Below are 23,628 nucleotides of genomic sequence, written 5' to 3'. Positions count from 1 at the left end.
TTCCGACTCCAACAATCCTTTGTGTAAAATAGTGCCTACTGTTCTGTGTTAAATGCTCTTCTCTAGTTTTCACTTGGATTGTCTTGACTACCCTTAATCAGGTCCCTTTGTGATCTCTATACAGGACATGTGTTTTGAAGGCTTTTAAATTCAAGCCCAAGGTCCTGTCCAGCAGATTAAGAAACAGACTAGAATGTACTAGAATGAAAGCATGAACAAAATGTCTGTAGTGTTCTACAACTATTACTCTATTACTGATTTGATATGTGGTCACACTGTTATTTCAATTTTGCCTTGTTAAAGCAAAAGGCACAAATGAATGCTAAAATGTGCAAAGGCACTCATCTTTTTGTATTAACAGAGTGTAAGATATTAATAGTTGCTGTTTAAAACTTTCATTTACTATATTTGTTATAGTACATTGTTTTGGTAACTTTTATGACCAAAACATTTAGATGATTTTCATGGTATCAAGCACAACAAATGTAATCCTTTTACTTTGTCAACAGTAGCAGCTTACTGGGATAAACTGTCCACAGTCAACCCAGGCTGCATGGAAGGACAGGTGGTCATGATGGCACGGGTGCCAATACCATACTGGGAGGAAGCAGGAGGAGTTGCAGTGCTCCCCATGGAAGAAGGTACTTCCGAGTACGGACTGTGGGCAGGAGCTAACAACACTCCTGTTGATCAGGTAGGCAGAGGAGGCACCTTTGTTTTTAAAATCCTGATCCTCAGCTATAGCTCCATCCACCAACTTAGCTTTCTCACTTACCCCTCTGGCTTGAACCCAATTGATCGCATTCTAGAGAAAGTACACATAACACAAAATCATCAATTAAGAAATGAAATAGGCTTCCATTAAGAGCATTATAAGCTCCATCAAGGTCTTAACAGAACTGCTAGAGGGTACGATAGCAGACTAAGTGGTAGCAGGATGAGGAAAGAAACTCTCAGCAGTGAAGAATTTGAAGTAAAGGGTGGGGAACTGAAACATGGGTCTGTCGGAGGCAGTAATCAAAACGGCTATCTGCAACAGAAAGGCCTGTGGAAAATCTGTCCTGTGCCCAATGGTAACACCCTGAAAACAAACAAAGGGACAACAGTCTCTTATCCAGCAGGATATCAAGTGAACCTCTGATGATGTGAACAGTATGCTTTGAACTCCATTATTCCCACCACACCATAAAAGATTAGAGATGTTAAATTAACCTCTTTGGATATGGCCCATGCCTAATCCCAACTGTGGAAAAACAACTTAATTCCAATCCACTTGTGAAACTCTCATAGCAATTAACATCCATCCACTTTGCAGATTCAATATGCCAACCCTTAAAGTCAAGAATGTAAAGTACAAATACATTCTAACCATACTCCACCAGTCTAAAGGTAAGGAAAAGGCACTTCAGGCATTCTTGAGATCTGGGACAAAAAATGTTTTCTTAATTTAGATTTTCTGGTTTAAGCAAAATTTTATTACATGTTTTGACAGACTAGGGTCTTGGCTATCAGACTTTATAAAGGAACAACCTCCTGTTTGAAAAATGTTTTCTTTAAATCCCTTTTTTGCTGTTGACCACTGAATTTTTGTCAACTCAGACACCGTAAAAAGCATAGTATTTTAAAAAAGTTTCTTCTAAAGAGAATGAAGGCCTTAAATGTAACAATGTAATTTTTTTATCAAATATGTTAAATAATATTTATAAAGTTTTACATCAAAATAAAGAGTTATATTGCAGTGGTAAATGGCATTTTCTTAAAAATACTGAAAAAAGACCTCTGACGGAAGTGATTGTTTGAATTTGCCTAAATTAACAAAATTTCCAACTAAAACAAACCATTTAAGTTTCAGAATACATCTGAATTTTCTTCATTACCAGGTAGTATGAGGGTTATCTTTTATTTACTGGGTCATAGGTGACTGACATGTTCCCCCCCAAATTTCCAGCAAAACAGAAACCATCACAAACAGAACTTGGTTTAACAAGAACTAGATTTTAATTTCAGAACAGATCTGAATTTTCTTTATTGTCAGGTGATTATTTTTTATTCACTGGGAAGTAGGCGACTGACATGTGCCCCCTTAACATCTGGAGAAATTTTGTAAAGAGAAAAATTTATCTTGTTGTGCTCATACAAGTGGGAGCTGCGTTTTATATCATTTTTACCAAGATGTCACCAGCTGGACAGATATACACGTCTTCTTTGTCATGTCTTGGTTGAAAATGGGCACTTGAACCATTGGGGTGTAAAAATTCTACTCCCAAATCATGATGTTCAGAATCCACAGCAAGGACTTTGCACAGCCACCAATGGTCATCATACACCACTGCTATCCAGTCCCCACATCCAAGGTTATAAGCAGTTATTTCTGTTGATGTGCATTCAGAACCGGACCTAGGTTCTTCTTCCATTTCTTGTGTTAATTGTGACAAAGGGCTCATGGTGGTTTTCACTGTGAGTCCCTATGCATCTAAGTGGTGTGCCTCAGAGCTCAAAGAAAATAGGCTTGGGCTAAAGCACTCACATGGCCTTGGCTCACTGCAAAAGCATGAAAGCTGCCTGTAACTCAGATCCACCAGGGTTTTCACATGAAAAGGGTCTGTCTTGTAGATGTCAAGGATTTCAGACCTGGTGAGAGTAGCCTGTCAAATGTCTCAATCTCTTTTCCTTCAGTGAGATACAGTTTGACATTGTGCAAGCTTGCAGACACTTCTTTGTGGGAAATTCTTGCATCTGTGATATGGCCTCAGTATCTTCTGTCCTCTTTACTGTTACACCAATCCCATCTGGTGCCCCCTTACCATGTGAAGTTGGAAAAAAGTTCCATGATGCTCTTTTGAATCCCAGTTTGAAAGACATGTCAGACATGAGATAAAAGTTCTTCTTGTTTTTATATTGTTTGCTAGGACCATCAGACCAAAAGTGCAAAAGTATCAACTAACGGATACTTCTCGCGGATCTCTCTCAGCACTGGTTTCATGTACTGTAGGCCCAAACTGGAGCATCTTCTCGCTTTGTTTCAGTTACAGTGCACAAGACACAGCAATTTTTAACCAGCTTTCTGTACTTCTTAGACTGTTTCTGAACTAAGCACATGTGTGTTGTAGTTTCTTTTCGAAGTTTTGCTAACTGTAATAGTTTCTTGCCTTTTTAGACTCTCTCTGTGTTTCTATGCCTTTCTTTTTTGTCTTTTCTCCCTCACTTAACTCTCCTATTTACTTTATTTTTCCTTCAGATACTGTTCTTCCCCATCTTTGTCTCTCCTTTGCTAATTCTTGAGCCTTACTGTCTGGTTGACTTAATTCTCTCCCTTCTTTTTCTTTGGTATTCTGTTTCTTCTCCTGCGCACCTCTAAAGTCAGTGATCGTTTAGCCATATTTGCCTAAAATATTAAAGCAGGAATAGTCTTATTTTGCTGTTTTTATTCATCCACAACAATAAATAAATGTTGTAAAAAAAGCTAAACAATTTTAGCTAAGATTCTTAGGTGATTTTAATAGCATATTACAATTATAGTTGATAAAATTGTGCATAATCAACTCCGTCAGCCCTGATGTCAACACCGTAAGGCGAAAGATCTGAAGGAGTTCACATTGTACGGAGTTCACAAAATTAATATTTGTTTTACTCACACATTATCTACAGAGTAGCCATTTTGTTTTAGCCTATTTCTGAAAAGGTCTCTTCAACCTAATGAAATACAAACATTTTTAATACATGACATTTAGTTTTTTTTATCTAAAAGACAATGGAATTGACATCTTATGTTTGTGACATTGCCATTTGAATTTTTTTTATTACATTTATCAAAAAATAAAAAAACCTACCAGACCATGAGGAGAAGTGTAACACAAAATGAAACCTTGAAGTGGAAAAGTGGCCCTTTTGGATATAGCTGCCCATTTCTATTCCTGATTTTATAATACTTTTGTAAAAATCTGACGGCGTCAACCAGGGGCGTAGCCACAGATTGATCCTAGGCCTACCCAATTAGTCCAAAGTAATTTAAGATTTTTTTTCCTTGTTTGCGTTAAATGATTGATTTTTTCATCATATGTAATTTGCTATTGGCTACCTGTATCTTTTGTGACCAATAAGAAAATTATGTAAATGCAGTGGGGTAGTACATATCCTAATTGGCTATCATTGTAGTCAGACACTCTAAGAGCCATCTATCACTAGATTTTTGGTTTATTACCCAAAATGGCAAAACAAATGCATATATCTACGTTTTTCAAAAAGCCGCGTGTAGATGACCAGACCAGTCCTGAAACAAATAAAGACACGAGATGCTACAGGCATTCCCTGGCTTCCCCAATACAAGTGTTTCTGGAACGCAAGGGGCAGTGTGTGCGTTTGCTTGTAGCAGCTCGATACATGCTCGGCCTGTAGGAGTTAAGCATGAATAAGTTCTAAAATTTATCCTGTAAACAAAAATGACAAGTTTTGGAATGCATGAATAACATTAAGATAATATTGAAGGATAGACGCGAGTGTTCATTTGACAGATAACTATTCATATCGCCTCTAACTGCCCTGCAGTATTTTTAAGTGAACAACGTTTACAGAGCTAAAATACATCCAAAGTATGTATTTGACACTTATTAGCAGACCATTCTTGCAATTAATGGTATGATGAATTGATAAGCACTGTAATGGGACTATACCAATTCACTATTAAGTCCAAATTAGGTGTCTATTTTGGCATCGAAAATAGAATACTAATTTTGTGTTTCATACAAGTTTAAAAGCATTGGAGTTGCTTTGAAGGATCCAACAAGATCTTCTGAACTTAATATTTTAAGTTCACAGTTTTTATTCTCATGGCGCCTCACTCAATATTAGCCTTGGGGCGATGCATTTACTCCAACCTCTGAAACCCATTCGTGCATGCACTTTCTTCTGGTATGTTATGTTAAAGTCCACTGAATATTTAAAGGAAAGGTAAATCCTGCATGGTATTTTAAATACAACATTTCGGACAGATTTTGAATATTACGTTTTGCATTGTGTTCATTGTGTTTTGCAATAAAATATTAACTTCAGAGTAACTTGCAAAACTACTGAACAATCTAAAAGCAGGCATATGAAATACTTAGAACTGTTACAAGCAACAAGTGAAAATGAGGTCTTGCAACTTTTCTTTAGCTAAAGACAAAGTCCTCATATGAGAGGACTTTGCAAATTAGTTGTCATTTGAACGGGAATTTGCCGACTCTCTAGACAGTGACGAGATTATCGCCATATTCAATTCCAAGCCCCGACGCCTGTGTCTGGTCTAGAAGGCCAAAACATCATAACAGAGGTAGGCACTGATTGTTTCTTGTGTTTGTGTGTCTGCCGTGGCACAGTAGCATTCGGCAGCCTAGGTAGTTGTTGCTTAACCTGTGTGTGAGAGAGAGACTATATATAGTTCTGCTAATTCTGCTGTTTGATTATACCGCTTGAGGATTGGATTGTAAATTGGAGGGGTGCCCCTATGCTGGCAGGATGGTCAGTTAGAGCCCGGGTCACCCACTTTTGCACAGACCCACCCAAAAATCAATTTCTGGCTACGCCCCTGGTGTCGACACTAAAGTTGGGACACCATTTTTGAGAAACGGCATTCACAGAAAAAAAAACATTTCTATCAAATATGGCTAAATATAAACATTTCCATGTCCCTTCTATCAGTCTGTGCAGGTTTTTCATTTTCAAGAGATTTTTAAAAATGTTTACCATTTTGCAATTGTGAACCCTGGTCTAGGACAGGTCCATTTTAGGTTCTCCTTGATTATGAAATATAAAATAATATACCATAATGTAGGATAAAGGAACAAAGATGCATACAAAAGCATCTAAGTATTAATTTAAAACAATTTATAACATTTATTAATACATTTTTTGACATTTTAGTAGACTACTGGTAGGACATGTTCTGCCCAAATTCTCAAGAATGCCTGACTTAATATAAAACCAGTATGCACCACTACACGTTTATTAAAAGAATAGCACAGAATAAAAGAAAAAATGAAACAAATGTATGCTTACTAGCACCCTTCAACATTATGCTTTTAAATTTTCCTCACCACACCTCTCCAATACTAAGATGAACTGATGAGGAGGTTCTGGAACCAATATTTTAACTCACTTTTTTAAGATAAACTCGTTTTTTTTCTCCCATTTTTGACATCTAGGAACTTGTGATGAAAATTCACTGTTACACTCGATGATGATTTTTACACTATCAACATTATAATTCTCAGAGACCCCCTTTTAAAAACTGAAAATACAAAATCACTTCCACGATTACAGAGGATGCTAAGGAAACAGTAATTTAAGTACTGGCACTGTAACAACTTTACACCTAACTGCACTGAATACCTAAACCAATCTTCAGTGTAACCTATCAATATACAAAGTATAGTAGTGGGTAATTTAATAAATGTTCAGCACAAGCTCAGGCTTTAAAATTAAGATTTTTGATCTGGAACCCATGAATTTCACCTACAGTAACAACAGACAAACTGGAGAGTCTATTATGTCCACCCTAATACTTCACGTCCCTGTATAGTTTAAGCACAAGCTAAGACCTTAAACTCTTTCTTCACAGGAATTTGAGGAAGAGGAAAAGACATTAGGCTCATCTATGACGTTGCTCTGGCAGACTGAACCATTAGCACTCAGGACAAGAATCAAAAACCCTGGAAATGACAGACGTAAAACAGCTCTGGGAATCCATGGCCAGGAAAGATATTATTCCTCTGCAGGCTGGCTCAAGGTCTTTGGAGACCACAAAAAGGCCTATACAGAAGAGGTTATAGAGGCATCTTGATTTGACAGATCCAGCAGCCTAACTTTCAATAATCTGCCAAACTGCCGAAAGGTTCACTAGACCTTTTTGTAAAGTGTCTTCTTATTAGTTTGGATTTTCAGATGACAGAAGCACCATTATCTTTAAATGAAAGCATCAAACATTCCATCTTGAACAAAAACAATGCCTAAATAATAAATTAGACTGTCAACATTTAATTCAGGTTATAAAGCTACTCAGCCGAGCTGTATGATGTTTTTTTGTGTGGCTACTTGTTTCCCCAAGGGAGTAGTTATCCTGGATGGGAGATTAATGCAGCACAGCGCCATCACAGCGTGGAAAGTCTAACGCAATGTGGACTGGAATGAGATCAAACACTGAAGCAGAAATATAAACCAAGGGCTTATGCCGATCTCTATTTCAATCTCTGATTTTCTCCTCCCTCTCCGTGAGGACAAAAAGCTGCTGAGTGTTCTGAACATACCAACAGGCATTTTGTTTAGTACAAGAACAACAAAATCAATTTTAATAAACGGACATCAAAGACCTCCGTTTCAGGGTTGAGAAACCATCTCTTTTTCCATTCCTGAAAAATTCAGTAAAAATTGTGATAGGATATAATCTTCTCTCTTTTCTTGGCTCCTTGACTTGGATTCTCTTCTCCAAAATTTCTAGACCCTTTTCTAGAACTGGAATAAACATCAGCTCATTCATTCAGCAACACCGCACAGTCAATAGATGTCATTTTTGACAATCCTGAGACATGTTAAGGTACAACAGCTTGCTATGAAGAAGCAAAAGAAAGTAAAATTATAAGGTTGGGATAAAGGTACAATCAGATCTTAATGCTTAAGGCAAAATGACACCCAAGGCATTGAATGTAAAACCATAAGTGGGATAGATGCACATACATAAGCCAATAGCAGAAGTAGGAAGGAGGGAACCATGCATTTGAGATGAAGCTTTAGGTATATTTTTAGATAATTTACAAGACGTAACCAGGAAGTGTTCAAGCAACAGGATAGTGGGTGCACTTTTATACATGTGGCTGAGAGCAAAAAGAATACCAACGATTAGCCAGAAGTCAAGTATGGGGTTTGATGCTGTATGTAGTTTTAAACAGCTAAATAAGGAATTGTTCTAATACTTTAACTAGAAACAAACTTTGTTTATGAAAATAATGCAACATCCCTCAACTCTCCTCAATCGTGGTCTTTATTTTCAGTACTGATCATCTTCAATGACCACGTTACTCCATGTAAATACTGCAAAAAGATACTGTAGGAAGATAAAAGTTTTGTTTTGGCTTGGAAAGCAGTGAGACTAGTAGTAGGCTGGGAGTAGCTCTCGTCTAAGAGGCCATACACACATGTGTGCTTAATTCTGTATCCCGTCACCACGGAGTCTGAGGTCTGGCAGAACACTCGATAATGAGTCCAACCCTGTTTCTCAATCTACCATCGGCAGCACACTGCACACTTAAAGGGCCAGCGTATCCTTTCTAAACCCCTGATGCTGACAGTATTATCAGAGGCCATGAACCAGTGTTCAGTCAAGGAGGGAGTATTAATACCCAGTATGAACCCAAATGGTTGGAGACAGCAGGCAGTGGCATGACCCCAAGTGCTAATTCACACCTTGAGAAACCCCTGCACAGACTGTACCAGCTGGCTCAGTTTTTTGTCTAGGAAAAGAAACCCTGGCAGGGATGAATAAACAAGTAGGGGATTCCATTGACCCATGAGCTACAATTTTTATTTAGCATTATTCCTCCACAATTTTTAACAGTAACTATCAAAGTAAAAAACATACTCGCCCAACATAAGTGAAATCCTAAAAATTACAGGAAAATGATTGCCTTCAGTCAGTTGTCATATCTGAATGATCATAAAAGATTAATAGGAATAATCAGACAACTTATCAGCAAACTGTTTTTAAGGTTCAGAAGTTCTTGTACAAATTACATCAGTTCACTTTCAAACTGGTCTCTTCTTTTCTTAAAAGTACTGCAAGACTGATAGATTAAGAGACTACACGGCAGATAATTCAATTTAGAACAGTAATGAAATTATTCCTCCCATCCGAGAGCTAGTATCAGGTTTGGTGATCACCGTGATTGCAGCAAAACAACTGTAGATTTAAATTAATGTTTATCATAATTAATATTTATCATAACATTTTTCTCCTTGAGCTATTGTAGAAGGTTCATGATTGAATTTGAAAATCAAAAAGCCTCCCATTCAAAGACATCTGCACAGCATGGTTGAAAACGTTGAAAAAGTTTGTGTAGTTTAGGACTGCAAGTGAATAACAGATTTTAAAAATGTTCTTTCCTATATTCTAAGGAAAGTAAAAACCACATGGACTCTAAACTACAAACTACTAAAGAAAATGTCCGTACTTGAGGGAAAACGAGGGGAATGGTAAAAGAGAATTATCTTTTTTTCTAGCCTGTTCAGCCTGTTTTTAACCGAGTCTGAGGTGTCTCAGGTGCCAAACTCTGTTGGAAAGCAGCAGGTAGTTATAAAACTACAGTGCGGCAGGCCTTTAAATATTTCTGTCCCACCGAGCTGCCTTCTAGAGCAGGATTCACACATCTGTCGGGCTGTATATGCAATTACCAGCAAGTAAGATTTCCCATTGAGTTAAAATTTCCGGAGAACAATGAATGTTTGGAGTATTTTGTTCAGCAAGAACTCTCCAACAACATTATACAGGAAACAGTTAATGTGTCAAGGAATGCGGAGCACCGACAATCATCTCAACAGCTTCCTGTTGCTGGGTTTCCGCAAGCACACTGGACACAGTAGTTTATGGCTGCAAGCAAAAAGCTGCTTTTAAAAAGTTACAGCACGAGTCTTTACTGGAGCTTTGAGCTGTAAATGCAAAGAATCAAACCTAGTAAATTAAATCCGTCCAGCCTTAGATCTTGAGATTAAATACAGTTTAAAAAGTACGTCCCTTAATTACTAAAAATAAAAAAATAAAGGAGTGAGACACCAGATACTTAAGACTTAGCACATGCTCTCTGTTTTAACACCTGGACCAAAGAGAAATGCTATTTGTGGTAATCGCATGACAAATTGGTATAGCTGTTCCATTTGTTAAACAACCTTTTACTTGCCCTTATCTTCTTCTCTGTTAAAATTCATTTGCATAACAAGTTTCTATGTGATTTCCATGTGCAAGGGATGCAGTCTACATTCTCTTTCACATCCATATAAATGTTAATTTTAAACAAAGTGCTTTGTAAAGATTTCATCATCTTTAAAAAAAAGGTCTTCACACAAAGATATGATACTTTTTTAAATGTAAACAGAACTTGGGGGCTCATACCTGTAACAATGATGAAAAGTTCAGTGGATGTCCTGTATTTCTGAAAGTGTCCTTATCAGTAATGTTTCATAATAAGAAACTGTTTTCCATTATGCTTCATCACCTATAATCAATATTTGTGTTAAAGAGCATACTAAGCTCTAGTCTTACCTTGCTGTATTTGGTTAAAACTGCACTAAACTCTCACAGCTTGACATTTACAAACCTTACAGACAGGGGAATGGCGTACTTCATTTAATGGCTGTGGGTTTGTAAACGGGCACTACAGTTCCTGCTAACATGAAACAGGCAAGAACTGGCCGTGATTCTACTTGTTAGAACTTTACAGTGTGACTTTCTTCAGCTATTCATGTCCGGATATGAAGGTTGAGTTCAAAGAGTACTCCTAGATCAAATGATACAACACTGCCAAGCACAGCAATGAAGAACGAAAACAAAGTACTCGCGACTCAGAAGTCCTCGACAGTATACAAAATATTTTGCAGCTATCAATAGACATTAAGAAAAACGTTTTACAGAAAATCAGCATAAACTAAAACTGCTAAAATGGAACACTTTCCCAGTGTTACAAATTCCGTGTGAAGTTTTACAGACAAAGCTACATACATCAGCTATGCAAATAAATGTCCCTTTGAGATTAAGTGGCTCAAAGTTCATCCTCTTCCTTGTTTCTGTTGCATAAGTCAACAGACTATAGGATCTCCCCTTGATGGGATGATGTTACATTATTTAGAATCCATCCTGAATAACACCATGACATACATACAGCTGAATGGACTGGACCAATCAGGGCAGTGTCGTGGTGGAGATCAAGGACACAGAAATGGACACATGGCCAAAACTACTATTCAACCCTGATCCCAAAATAATAAAGTTGTGGACACAATGACATCTTAAAGGACTAGTCTAAGCTCCTGCTTTTGTATGAGTGTTTTTGCTAGCCTTATCAGTACACACTAACAATTAAACCTGTGAACCAAAATGTATGGCAAGAACTTGGTCAACAGCAGACAATCAGTACCAACAGCCTTTTAAAACAAATGAAAAAATCAATGTTCTGCACACGATGTGAAATTGCCAATTGTATGTTTCACATTTTCATACATGGTAACAAACCCTGCAACCACAAATAGGAGAATGAGAAAGTGCAAGCAAACTGTGCTGCAAACCTGCAACCACAAAGGGATGACACAGGGGGCACTGTGCCACTTAGAGCTGGAAGACCTGGCTGACTAATCCTCCTCTACCCTCTGTGGCACTAAGTCAACTGTGTACATGTGATACATGGTGAATCCTGGTTACACTCAAGTTACTGACATGACCCAGGGATCTACACTCCCAAATGAAAGACATCCTGCTGCTTGATAATACTGCCATCATCCACATTCTGAAGACAAAAGCTTGACTGGTGCTTTTGTCTGACCTCTCTTAAAAGAGAACTGCAATGCTATTTTTTACATGCTATTTCAGCATTATAAAGAACAGGCATTGATGAGTGTTTAAAATCAAATTGAAAGGAAAATGTACGTGGTAACATTTAAAACCTGCAGTTTACACCACAAAAGAGAATTTCCAGTTATGTGTAGCACCGTATTGCTGTCACTGTCTGCGATTCAGAACAAGACAACAAAACTTCTGGTGACATGAAGCGGCCCTATTACACTGTAAACAGGCATGCTCGTGAATACATCTATTTTAATCCGACATAAATTTTGCTCTTAGTCATAAAACCATATTTAATGCACATCTTAGTTCTTAAACATAATTATGATTAAAAGGATAGCATAAAAGCATTCAACATACTGACTTCAAGACAGTTTTGCACACACTACTTGTTAACTCTGCATACAAATGATGATCGAACATTTACAGGGTAAAATGCCTGCTGCACAACCTGTACTTGCTTGTATATTGTGCCGAATCTCGTCGGCAAACTTGTACACTGTGGTGGTAAAGTGCCTTCTAATGATTTATAAATCGCTCAGATATGTTGAAAGCACTGTACAATGCTGGGGTGCTGCAGCTTTATTCACTTCATTGCAAGAAAGGTGACAGTGGTCCTCCTCTTAAAGGGAAAGAGAGGGTTTGTGCCATCTAACGGAGAACTGCGATCATCAGTCTTGTCGGCAAAGGCACTGAGCAGGAGAGGAGGCCTTCCAAACTGAACATTTTTGGTGATGCCATGTAGTACCATAGAGATCTATAACAGGACCTCTGCTCTACCTAATTTATATTGATGATCTAGATTCTGAAATAGTTAGCATATTAGTCATAGAACAGAACAAAATATTAGGATGATTAACAAAAACTGAAGAAGCAGCAAATTAAATTAGTTAAAATTCAGGACTGGCCAAATGCCTTGTAGATAACATTTATATCTTCTGGGAAACGTGTGGAAGTACAAATAATAGCAAACAATGTTAGGAAATATAGTTAAAATCTTATAATTTAAATAAAGAAATGTTAATCTAGTACTAGTAAATAGTACCAAGAAATGTAAGTTAAACCAGTCTAGTAAAATACAGATTTAGAAAAGTGTATACAATTTTGGTCACTACATTAAAAAAAAACTGCTTGTGTAGAATGGATTTGGAGGCTTAGAGGATGCATCTCTGATGTTTACAAATGTTGTATTTCTTGCTTCATCTGATTAATCTCTGAAGTGCACTCCAACATTTTGTTATGAAGTGGCTGGAATGAGAAGATGTACCTCCACTGAGCTGTAAGGACCTCAAGCAGAGTTTAATGTTCACTCCTGAAAAAACAGATTGCTTTCCCTGGGTGAAGACGGGAGCTGCCCTAGAGGAGAATACCAAGTATCTTGGGGTCTTGTAAATAAAAGTAAGTGGGAGTATGAAGTTGACTATTGGTGATGTCAAGTAGTGGTCAGGAAGCAGGATCTGAGTCCATGAATGAAGCTCTCAGATCACAAATATATGTCCCTATTCAGACCTGTTGTTGAACTGTGGCCATTAACAAAAGGATAAAATCAAGTACAAAGCATTTCCCATTATTGTTTGGAAAACAATATCAGGGGTTCTATGTCTTGGTTTTGTGAACCAAATACATGTTTTTTTTTCCCCCCTTAAACTGAAATGTCAAATCTAAAGTCCTAGGATGTATATTCTGCTTTCCTATTAGTGATGGCACAGGGAGAACTCAGTTGCCGTCTTCAAAGGAACAAGTAAAGGTTTATTCCATGCTGAAAAGAGAAGAAAGAAAACAACGTTTCGGGTGTGCAGCCTTCTTCTTCACGCCCGAAGAAGGCTCCACAGCCTAAACATTGTTTTCTTTCTTCTCCTTTGCAGCCTAGGTGTGCTGACGCAGCTACCTACTTGAACCAATGCCACTGGTCTTGATTGCTCTTGTGCTGTCGAATACAGTACACCGAAAAACTAATCCACAGCCCAGCTCTGCACGGTGATTTAAGGGTTTATTACAGAGCGGTTCCCTCTCCACTCCAAAAGTCACAGGGCATACATGAATCAAATCCCTGCACTGACTCTGCACTGAATCTGGGGACAGTGCCAAGTGACAGGGACAGGAAAAGGAAATTTAAGTCTGAAGGTGGTGCTGGAAACTAAGTCCCCCTTTTAACTTGATAGTCAGAGCAGTTTATCTTAGCAGACTGCCTACTATCAATTGGAGGCTAAGTGGAAAACTGTAATGGTGCAACTGTCACAAGACAGCACATGCACATAAAAATGCATGATTTTCCATAGATCTTTCATGAAAGCAGAAGGATTATAGATCCTTCTGTAATTCCATCCATCTGAACATACTTTCTGGGGAGAGGTCCTGCTCATGTCTATTTCATTCTGTTGTGACTCTTTCAATACATTTTCTAAAATTAAAGTTTTAATGAGAAAAGATCAAAAAGCCACAATTAGGTATGTTTACAGTAAGGTGATTATAAAATTCCATGCACAGTGTCTCCTATTGCTACACTGTCCTTTAGCTTACAGTCATCAAAAAATAAAAAGCATTCTGAGCTGAAAACAATAACAAAATTATGTGGCTACGTAAGCGGCCACAGAAGAATTTAAAGTTTTCAGTACTCAGCCTATGTTTTTGTTTTGCAGAGGGAAGCAATAATATAGCAGTTAAAGATGGTTCAGCAATGATCAACTGATTAAAAAGTGCTTAATTCCCAAACATGTCATTATGTACAGAAGAATCAAACCAATATGGAAGGAAAGTACAATGTATACATGTATTTGCACAACAAACTAGTTAAAAGGCTCTGATAATATCCGCATAAAACACTAGTACACAGGTAAAACCAACTGTTTTCTTCATGGCATAATGCACAAACTTGAAAGAATTTCCAAGTTTAAGATCTTGCCCTTAATACTTGCTAACTTGGCACTGGTGATTCTTTTCCCACAATTCTGCATAAACCCTTTAAGAAATGGTATTGGCTCCTTTAAAAGTAAACTTAATCCCAACAACTTTGCAAAATAAAAAACTGCATTTTAAATCTGCCATTCCAAATAAAATAACATTTTTTTCATGTCAGATTATATATGTATTCATGTTTACAGTGACTTCACTCAAACCGAAGCACATATGGGTTTAGAAAAGTTAAATGGTGACTAAACACTCCAGCCACCAGCTTTTATTTCAGCCCACTAAAAAATCTTAACTTGAAACAATAACACTCCTAACCATCAAACAAAACCTCAGAAAACAAGCATGATACTTTTATGACGTTTTCAGTCAAGTTATTTGTGAAAATTCATCAACAAGAAAGATGCAATAGTAAGTAACTTGTACCAAGGTTTAAAGAACTTTGATCTGCAGTCTCCAAAGTTTCTACAGGATACCTTAAGCATTATTTTTAAATAACATCTAAAAATTCTGAAAAGGTTGCATCGATTTTATCCCCTTTGTTGAAATAATGTTAAATAGCAAGGGCCACATTTTAGAAACCAATTAAATTGCATCAAAGCCAATGGGTACCACAGACACCAACAGAGCAAAAGAGCCAGAAGTTGCATATAAGCCAGGCACACAAACTGAAACCTTCTTAAGACGGAAGGCCTAGGCTTGCTCTGGACAGGCCTACCTTCTGCCCGGAGGGCCAGGAAGAGACAGGCTCCCAACACCGTGATGTATCCTGGCAGCCTCGACATCGCGCTTGTGTCTATCTGGAGTCCAGGACCCTGTTGCTGTGAGGTTTTTGTAGGCAGTCTCCTCCTGATTCAGGGTGTGTGAGAGTTGGAGGAAAAGGGATGGGGTGGGGGAAGGGGTGGGGGCAGATTTTAAAGTTTCCTTCTCACTGGTTATGTCTGTTGAGAGCACTGGAAGAAAAAATAAAAAAATAATACTGAGTGAGCTCCTCTGAAAATAAGCATAACCAAGTAAAATGGCACTTGCTACACAACAGTTAATCAAAATTGCACCCCCCACAATTTTAACACATTGAGATGTACTCTATTGAGAGGTTTTTGCAGGTGCCACCTTGTGCCCGCCATGGGTTTCTGATGAGGTTATTAGTTTACTGTACACTGAAGCCTGGGATGCTAAGGACAGCATGCCAAAGTTGTTTCGCTGAATTCAGAATTTCTAGAGCATATGAGATTAGAAGGCACAAACAGCTAGATTTCAAGATACACTAACTGGATGGCCTCATTAAATCAGGAACAACATATAAAATTAAATGGATTAAACTAAACTAAGACTAAAGCACACATTCAAAACATTCAGTTTAAAATATGCAAATTTCTTTAACATGAACATGACCAATCAGGCTCTCGAACATATACTCTGTTAAACATTTCAAAAGATTACACTAATTTTAAGATCTGTTTAGCAAGGACAATGTCATTATAAACATTTGTTTATGGAAGATCATATCGTACAACCCCTAAAGAAAGCTGGAAGCACTTTGTAAACTTGCATTGTCACTAAGGAGACTGTTTAGGACAGGTAAATTGTTACAGTCTTATACTTCTGAACAAGTTTAAACATTACTGCTTCAGCTATATGAAATGCAAACTTGTATCTTAATTGCCGTAACTACCTATCAAGATAAAGATTAAAGATAATTTTTTAGTTAAATAACAGAAAGGGTATCATTCAAAATATTCCTAATTCAGTGAATGCTGTTTTAGGGGAGTTCTCAGTGTAATTCATTTTTCAAGGGTGCAACAGCAGTAGGATTGACCCCACAACCTTCCAGTTACAAGTGGAGAGCCCTAACCATTTCTCCACACTGCTTCACAAGAAACAGAAGTAATAAAATGAATTTTATGAATTAGGGAATTACACACCTTATTTAGGCTACATCTGTATATGCACAAGCTTTCTATTGGCCCCTAAACATCACTTAGGAATAAATGCTTCCAGATATCAGGAACTACAAAACTTCTACAGTAGAGGTTGCATGGGTATAAAAAATGAGAACTTTATGTGACTAAGAACATTGTTCTTGATGCTGATATTCTCACTTCAGAACTACATAGCAGTCATGGATACAATAACTCACTCCGAAGTCTGCAGAAACCTACTTTTGCGCCACAATACTTTAAAGGGGGTTTCGGAAAACAACACCTACAAAACAAAAAGACTTTTTAATAGAAAGCTTAATTTCAATAATACTTAGAGAAAGTCCATACCTCTATTGTCTTCCAGTGAGAAGATAATAGCAGGCTGCTGCACTTCATTACAGCAAAGGGCAGAAGAAGGTTTATCTGAAGACGTAATCTTTGTGATGAATTAACTCATAATGAATGCAAGCATGTCAGTGGGCTGTTTTGCTCTGCCTTGCCTCACCTCCCACCCCAGTGAGCTGAATTTCAGACCAAGCTCTTTAAATAATTTAATTGCAATCTTTTTGACAATGTAATTGGACAATTATGCCTAAATAATAATAAAGAATTATCTTGACTTTAAATCATCTAACAGGGTAAAGACAAAGCTGTTGACTGTGAAAGGCAGTTTGCTTTCCTTGCGTTTTCATTTTTTGTGATGCCCGTCTTTGGCCTCTTGTTTTTCGCGGTCTCAACCCCCTGACCCCTGTCAGCCTGGCGCTATTCTTGAATAGCTAAACATGCCCGAATTATGTGCTCAAGGATGTTCCGCAATTACCAGTGTTGGCCTCTTCCAGCGTTAATAACTCGATGTGTCTGTTCGGTTGTAGCCCTGTGTGTTTCACTGCAATTAGTGCTCCGAGTGGCATTTTGAAGGGGGACAAATTAGTAGAGAAGCAGGCCGGTGTCTGTCGCTTTTGATTAGCAGAAGGGGGACAAAGAGCCCCGACCTGTGCCCTACTTTTCACACATCCGTGACTTTTGGGTAATGAGAGAACAAAGGAAATATCCTCAAGGCAAAGGGACAAGACAACTAAACAAGCACCCCTTCTTCAGGAGGGGGGTCTGTGCCCATGAATTGCTGTGCTGGAGGGGGTGCTGGCACCAGAGCTGACTGGTGTTTGGATGGGTCCAGATCCTGATGCCCTAGCTCAGTAGTTCTCAAACTTTTTGGACCAAGTACCACCCCTGATCAAACCAAAGCATCCAAGTACCACCTACTAGTCATCTTTTCATAGGAACCCCAGAAAAACTCAATGACCAACATGAGTGCGCGTGCGTGCACTCACACACATATAATATTATAATAATAAACTTTATTTGATATAGCGCCTTTAAAGGTGGCTTCTCATAGCGCTTTACAGAAAAAAAAACAGGAACAACAACAAATAAAAATAAACAACAAAAAAGCACCTTTTCAGTGAGAGAGGTGAGCCTGTTTAGTCGAGCAAAGCAGATGTAAATTCATTTTTCGAGCCTTGATACAATTTACAACAGAGTCTAACAGATTTTAAATCTTCAGGCATTTTCTTAACGGCCAAGGCCTCACAGTGGATGCTGCAGTGCGTCCACTTCATATCTAGAGCGACCTCTCTAAATCGTGCAACTACACAGCTGTGTCGGCTTGTCATCGCTCTAGCACCATCTATACAAACGCCGATGCATTTTATCCAGTCGATGTCACTCTTCAATAAATGAATTCAGAAGTTGAATTATGTGCTCTCCTGTAGCTCCTGTTGGTAGCGGCTACATGAGAAAGTCCTCATCGGACGTATCCAACCTCATGGGACAACTCGTATCGAACGTAAGCACATTTATAGACTCATCTCATTGAAGTGAAAAGGATCTGTTCATCTTAACGCGCTCTATCAGCGTACTTTTGACATCATCTTCCATATCAATAATTCTATGAGTGACTGTCTTTCGGAAGGGGCAGCAGGTCGAGCTGTTCAGCAGCTTTTTCTCCACACTTAATACATGTCAGCTCTTTTGCCAACGGTAAACAAAGTTCTTCACAAGTAGTGTGGGGCTTACCTGCTTTAGCAATCCACAAGCTTGCATTTTTCCCCGTTTCAATTTCAGGAGTTTGTCTCAGAAGTTAAAAAGTTTTTATTTCATGTGCATGGGAGTGAAACAGAGACGCTCTGTGTTAATTTTTCTCAAATTAACCTAGAACAGTTCTTAAATATTTTTCTGTTATCTATCACCGTTTCCTGTGCTCACAAGATTGCCAGCGTTTGTAGCATGCATTTCTATGCTTTCCTGTGCTTACAACATTGGCATTGTTCCAAAATCACGCACATTCTCCTACTTCCCTATTTGCTGGAGATAACATTTTTTAAATACAATTAGTCACTTACGTTCGTAGCACTGCACTATACAATGGTATAGAATTTCATTGTAGCTCTTGTGTCCACTCAAGTATTAGCGCGCGCTGCATTGTAGTACGTAGGTTGCATATTCGACAAATTAATTTTATTAAAATAGAAAATATCAAAACCTGTCCCAATATTTCAGTGCACACAACAAAGTTCTGGGGTCATATGGCGTACCACCTGGCGGTGCTCCAGTTGTGGTACACGTACCACAGTTTCAGAACCACTGCCCTAGATGGATGCCTAGCTCCTGCCTAGGAAAAAAGCAACAAGTACTTTTGGACTGTCATGTGCTTTACCTTTACACAGCAGACATGCACTGGAAAATCAGGCTTTTGTCTACCGACTCTTTACAAAGTATCTTTTGACACAAAGACGTGCACATCACCACAAAAACAAAGCTACACTGAAGAAAATCAAACTGCATCTTTACAAAAAGAAAACAGCTTGAACATTTAAGAGCATTTTTTTTACATTTCATACATGGTATTGTACCTAAGCTTGTAAAAAATGGAAATAATTTAATTGTGAGGTAATAAGGAAATGCCGTAATCCCTTCAACTGGACCTTTGCATATATAACTTCTGTGTTGCTCTGCAGCCAAGAGACTATAAAAAGGCTTGCAAATGATAAACTTGTCGGGTCACAAAAGCCAAAACAGGTTTAGATTCAGTCCAAATTTGACAACAATAGCAATCATGAAGAGCTCCCCCGGCCGAGATTTTCACTTCACACTGTCTGCCCCCAGGCCAGGAAGCACTGAGGAAAAAGAATCCCAGATTCGCTGGCCAGGAGGCCCATAAAGACACTGACACTTCCATCTGTAAACAAGGACTTTCCCACACTACTGTAAAGCAAAGTAATGAAAAATGAGGGGGGCTGAGGTCACTTACTGCTACAGTGTGATGGGTTACATACTTAGAAAATTTGAAGGATAAAGCAGTCGTCAGAAGAAATTAGCAGTGAAACAGAAGCGCCAGTAAATCCTTGTTGCCACAGTTTACTCCCTCATGAAATATTTTTATTTCCCTAATTAGCAATGTTATCCACATATTTTTAAAACACCAACAGAAAAACAATTACACTTCCTTCCATTCCATTACATTTTTGACAGAGGCTATTCCTAGCCTTTCAGATTTGAAGTTTCAAATCAAAACTGTTAAAAGACATTTCAAATGAACTTCTGGCTTGCTAATTCTCATTTCAGTCATCATAACAGAACATCTAATGCACAAATAAGAACAAGTCTTGAAGTTTCAAACCAGACCACATGGCACTTAAAAGTGCAGCCCTTTCTTCAAGTTGGCCAGCTCTCAGCAACAGCCAAGGCACCCTCTCATATCTGAAATGTATCAAGGCCATAGTAACCTGAGCTCTGGCCCAGGGATCCTGGGTGGCCAGCTGACCACAAAGTGGAATAAATGAGGCTTAACATATCCTGCTCTGAGCAGCTCCAGCCCTAACACACCTAACACTCTGCTGCTATAGGGAAATACATACCATCAGTTAAAAAAGAATAATCACTTTAAAATCAAATTCCACAAAACCGCTCTCCCTTAAATATCTGGATACATATTCTTTTACATTAAGTAATTTAGAAAGAACAATAAGGAAGGGGAAACCCCAACAAAAAATGAGCTCACAATAAGAAAACTTACTTAAGTGAAAAAATACTAATATTTGGGCATACAATATTAGTCTTCTAGGAATAAGAGACTCAAGTCGTGAGTGAACACTGCACAACAAAGGACCAACTAATTCAAAAATTAGATAAACCAGACATCAGTAAGATCTCTGATCCTTCTTCTGGTGATAGCATACTAATCCAAATTAGTAAATTAGCCTTGTCCAGAACTGTAGGTCTACAGGGAGTGGAGTCTTTTCCATTATTAAATGTTATTTATAATGTTATTATTAAATGTATTTATACACTAAAACTTCTTGATAAAGTAGTTTTATTTCATCTTCTCATAGTAAAAAAACATGTATCATATGAAGTATAAGGGAACTTAGAATATTTTAAAAATATTCCATTGTTTATCCTCTATACAGAAGGAAACATTGCCAATAGTGAAAAAAACTGAAACTGTGCAACAGTTATGAGCAAGTCCGTGGGCCTTTTAAACTCAGCAGCACGTCCCTCCCATTCCTCTGGCAGTCCTGGCCAGGCTCCCTTGCTTGTAAAATGCACGCAGTGTGGTATGTCTCTTTCTCTTGGCCTCAATCCCTTGCCCCTCCTGGGGCCCCTCCTTGCAGGCAGCCCTCTCTCACTCGGCGCACTGCCTGACATGCCTTTCAAGGATTGGTAGACTGCAGAGCAGACTTTCTGGCTCCACTGCCATTGTTTGCTTGGCTCCTTTTCACCTTGTCCTAGGCTAGATTAGCATAAGAATACTGAGCAGCACTGCACCACTCCTCCTCACCATCACCATCCTCCTCCTCCCTGCAGCCCCCCAAACCTCCTCCTCTCCCTCCCTGCAGCTGCCCCCTCCTCCAGCCTCCTCCTCTCCCTCCCTGTAGCCACCCCCTCCTCCAGCCACCCCCTCCTCCAGCTTCCTCCTCTCCCTCCCCCGCAGCCTCGTCCCCCTTCTCTTTCCTCCTCTCCCTCCCTGCAGCCCCGTATTCCTCCTCTCCCCCTCCTCCCTCCCTGCAACCCCATCCTACTCTCCCCCTCCTCCCTCCCTGCAGCCCCGTCCTCCTCCTCCTCCTCCTCCCTCTCCCCACAGCCCCATCCTCCTCCTCCTCTCTCCCCACAGCCACAGCCCCATCCTCCTCCTCCTCCTCTCCCTCCCCGCAGCCCCGTCCTCCTCCTCTCCCTCCCCGCAGCCCCGTCCTCCTCCTCTCCCTCCCCGCAGCCCCGTCCTCCTCCTCTCCCCCTCATCCCCCTCCCTGCAGCCCCGTATTCCTCCTCTCCCCCTCCTCCCTCCCTGCAACCCCATCCTACTCTCCCCCTCCTCCTCTCTCTCCCCACAGCCCCATCCTCCTCCTCCTCCTCTCCCCACAGCCCCATCCTCCTCCTCCTCCTCCTCCTCCTCTCCCCACAGCCCCATCCTCCTCTTTTCCCTCCCCACATTTCTCTGCTCTCCTTCACTGTACTCCCCCCATGCTCTGCTGCCTGTAGAACTCAAGATAAAGAGGAAAAAGAAACCCTGGTACATTTAACTATCTCAAAATTAACCTACACCCAAAAAAAGCTTTGAAGTCCAAGCTGTTACTCCAACAAAAAGCGTCTACCAGATCTCTGATGGAAATTTAAAAATGTATCTCCACAGTTACAGTATCTCATGAAACATATCACAATAGCAGTTATTTTTATAAAACACTAAATGCCTATACCAGTTACATAAGCAATAAAAAATGTAGCACGTCAATATCTGCAAAACTTTACAGCTGCCAACATATACAGATTACAATTTCACACGCATCATAATTTTGTTGGCAGTTTTTGGACTAATACTATAAAATGCTCACTTCACACTGAACCCTTAAAACGTCTGATGCATGTCAAGTAATTGTATGTGTGCTTCTGCTATATAGAGGGAGAGCAGCACATACAAAGTACACGTGATCCTATGCACACAATTAACACTTTGAGATGCAAGACTACTGTCTTACAGCCAAGTGCACTTTTTTAAATCTGTAAATCATCATTACAGAGAACATTAAGGTGGATGACAACACAGCAATGACATTATTAAGTTAAGAGAAATATGGTTTCGATTATGACTGAATTCTTGGATTTAAAAGCAAAAGAAAATGCTTGATTTAGCATATGTTAATTCTGCAGTTCTGGAGGAGCTAATATATCTTGGCCTTTAACCAAGTGCATGCACAGACAAGGCCACCCAAGATTTGTGGAAACTGTTTTTAGAGACTGCCAATTACCACTGTTAACTAATGGGGTCTTTTATAAATGGTAATCCCAGATAACAGATCATCTTTTCAATAGTCATTATTCAGTAACAATAATAATTAGTCAACGTAAACAATTCTGCTTTGCATAAACCTTTTGCCAAAGTGATACTTGAGACTGGCCTCCTTGAAGGCTGCTTAAGGTGGAATTCAGTATGACCTGCACCCATAACCATGATTTGCTTACAACTCTCATAACTAATACAACAGTTTTTCAAGGAAACCGACAAAAAGAAAACGAGAAGATCCACCATTTAATAACACCCAGCTGACTGGAATGCAATGAAGCAGTTCAAAGAGGCCTTCTTTCTCACAATGCTTCTAACTAAAATGTTCAGGGCTTTCAAGAAAATCAAAGGCTATAAAAGCAGCGATCCAATGGTTTAATTAAAAATATACAGAGAAAAAAAGCGCTTTAAAAAGAACGGGATCCAGTTAAAGGGAACTGCAGTACCAATATCTCTGACTGATTGATGTCAGGAAGAAAATAATTTCATTGACATTTCAGAAAAAAACACCAATTTCAAATTAAGCATAAAATTGTGAACTTTGTGTAAGTACTATAAGTCAGCATGTTATTGCGAACAAGCATTTGAGTACCCACAAATTGCGACACGATGCGGCCCCTTCCTGCTAACTAGTTACTGTAATGATTAATGTGTGATGATCCGCATGCATAATTAACAAGCAGGTAGTATTTGTCAGCAAAGCCATCTTGAAATTGAAGGCAATATTTCTATTGAATTTAAACAATGTCATACGGCTGCACACATCACAGGAAGTTGTGTTGCCTCTTTCTGAATCACAGAACATGGAGCTGCACATACCTAGAAATGTAGTCTATTATGTGATGTAAACTGGAGGTTTTACAAGTTACTGTGTACATTTTACTTTT

The 23,628-nt window shown here is 38.9% G+C and overlaps 1 protein-coding gene across 2 annotated transcripts in view; it reads right to left on the bottom strand.

Annotated features, from left to right (window-relative positions):
• The window catches only part of LOC148661795 (bone morphogenetic protein receptor type-1A-like), a 76,972-nt gene that overhangs the window by 14,124 nt on the left and 39,220 nt on the right, over positions 1-23,628 (bottom strand). For both annotated transcript variants that reach the window (XM_088636100.1, XM_088636101.1), the window contains one exon: positions 15,201-15,435. In XM_088636100.1, the coding sequence (XP_088492226.1) occupies positions 15,201-15,267 (67 nt within the window). In that variant the 5' untranslated portion in view covers positions 15,268-15,435. The remainder of the gene's footprint in view (positions 1-15,200; positions 15,436-23,628) is intronic.

The sequence above is a fragment of the Lepisosteus platostomus genome, chromosome 6, assembly GCF_059453375.1.
Source record: "Lepisosteus platostomus isolate fLepPlt1 chromosome 6, fLepPlt1.hap1, whole genome shotgun sequence".
Classification (NCBI taxonomy): Eukaryota; Metazoa; Chordata; class Actinopteri; order Semionotiformes; family Lepisosteidae; genus Lepisosteus; species Lepisosteus platostomus.
This window is presented reverse-complemented; position numbering and strand designations above follow the sequence as displayed.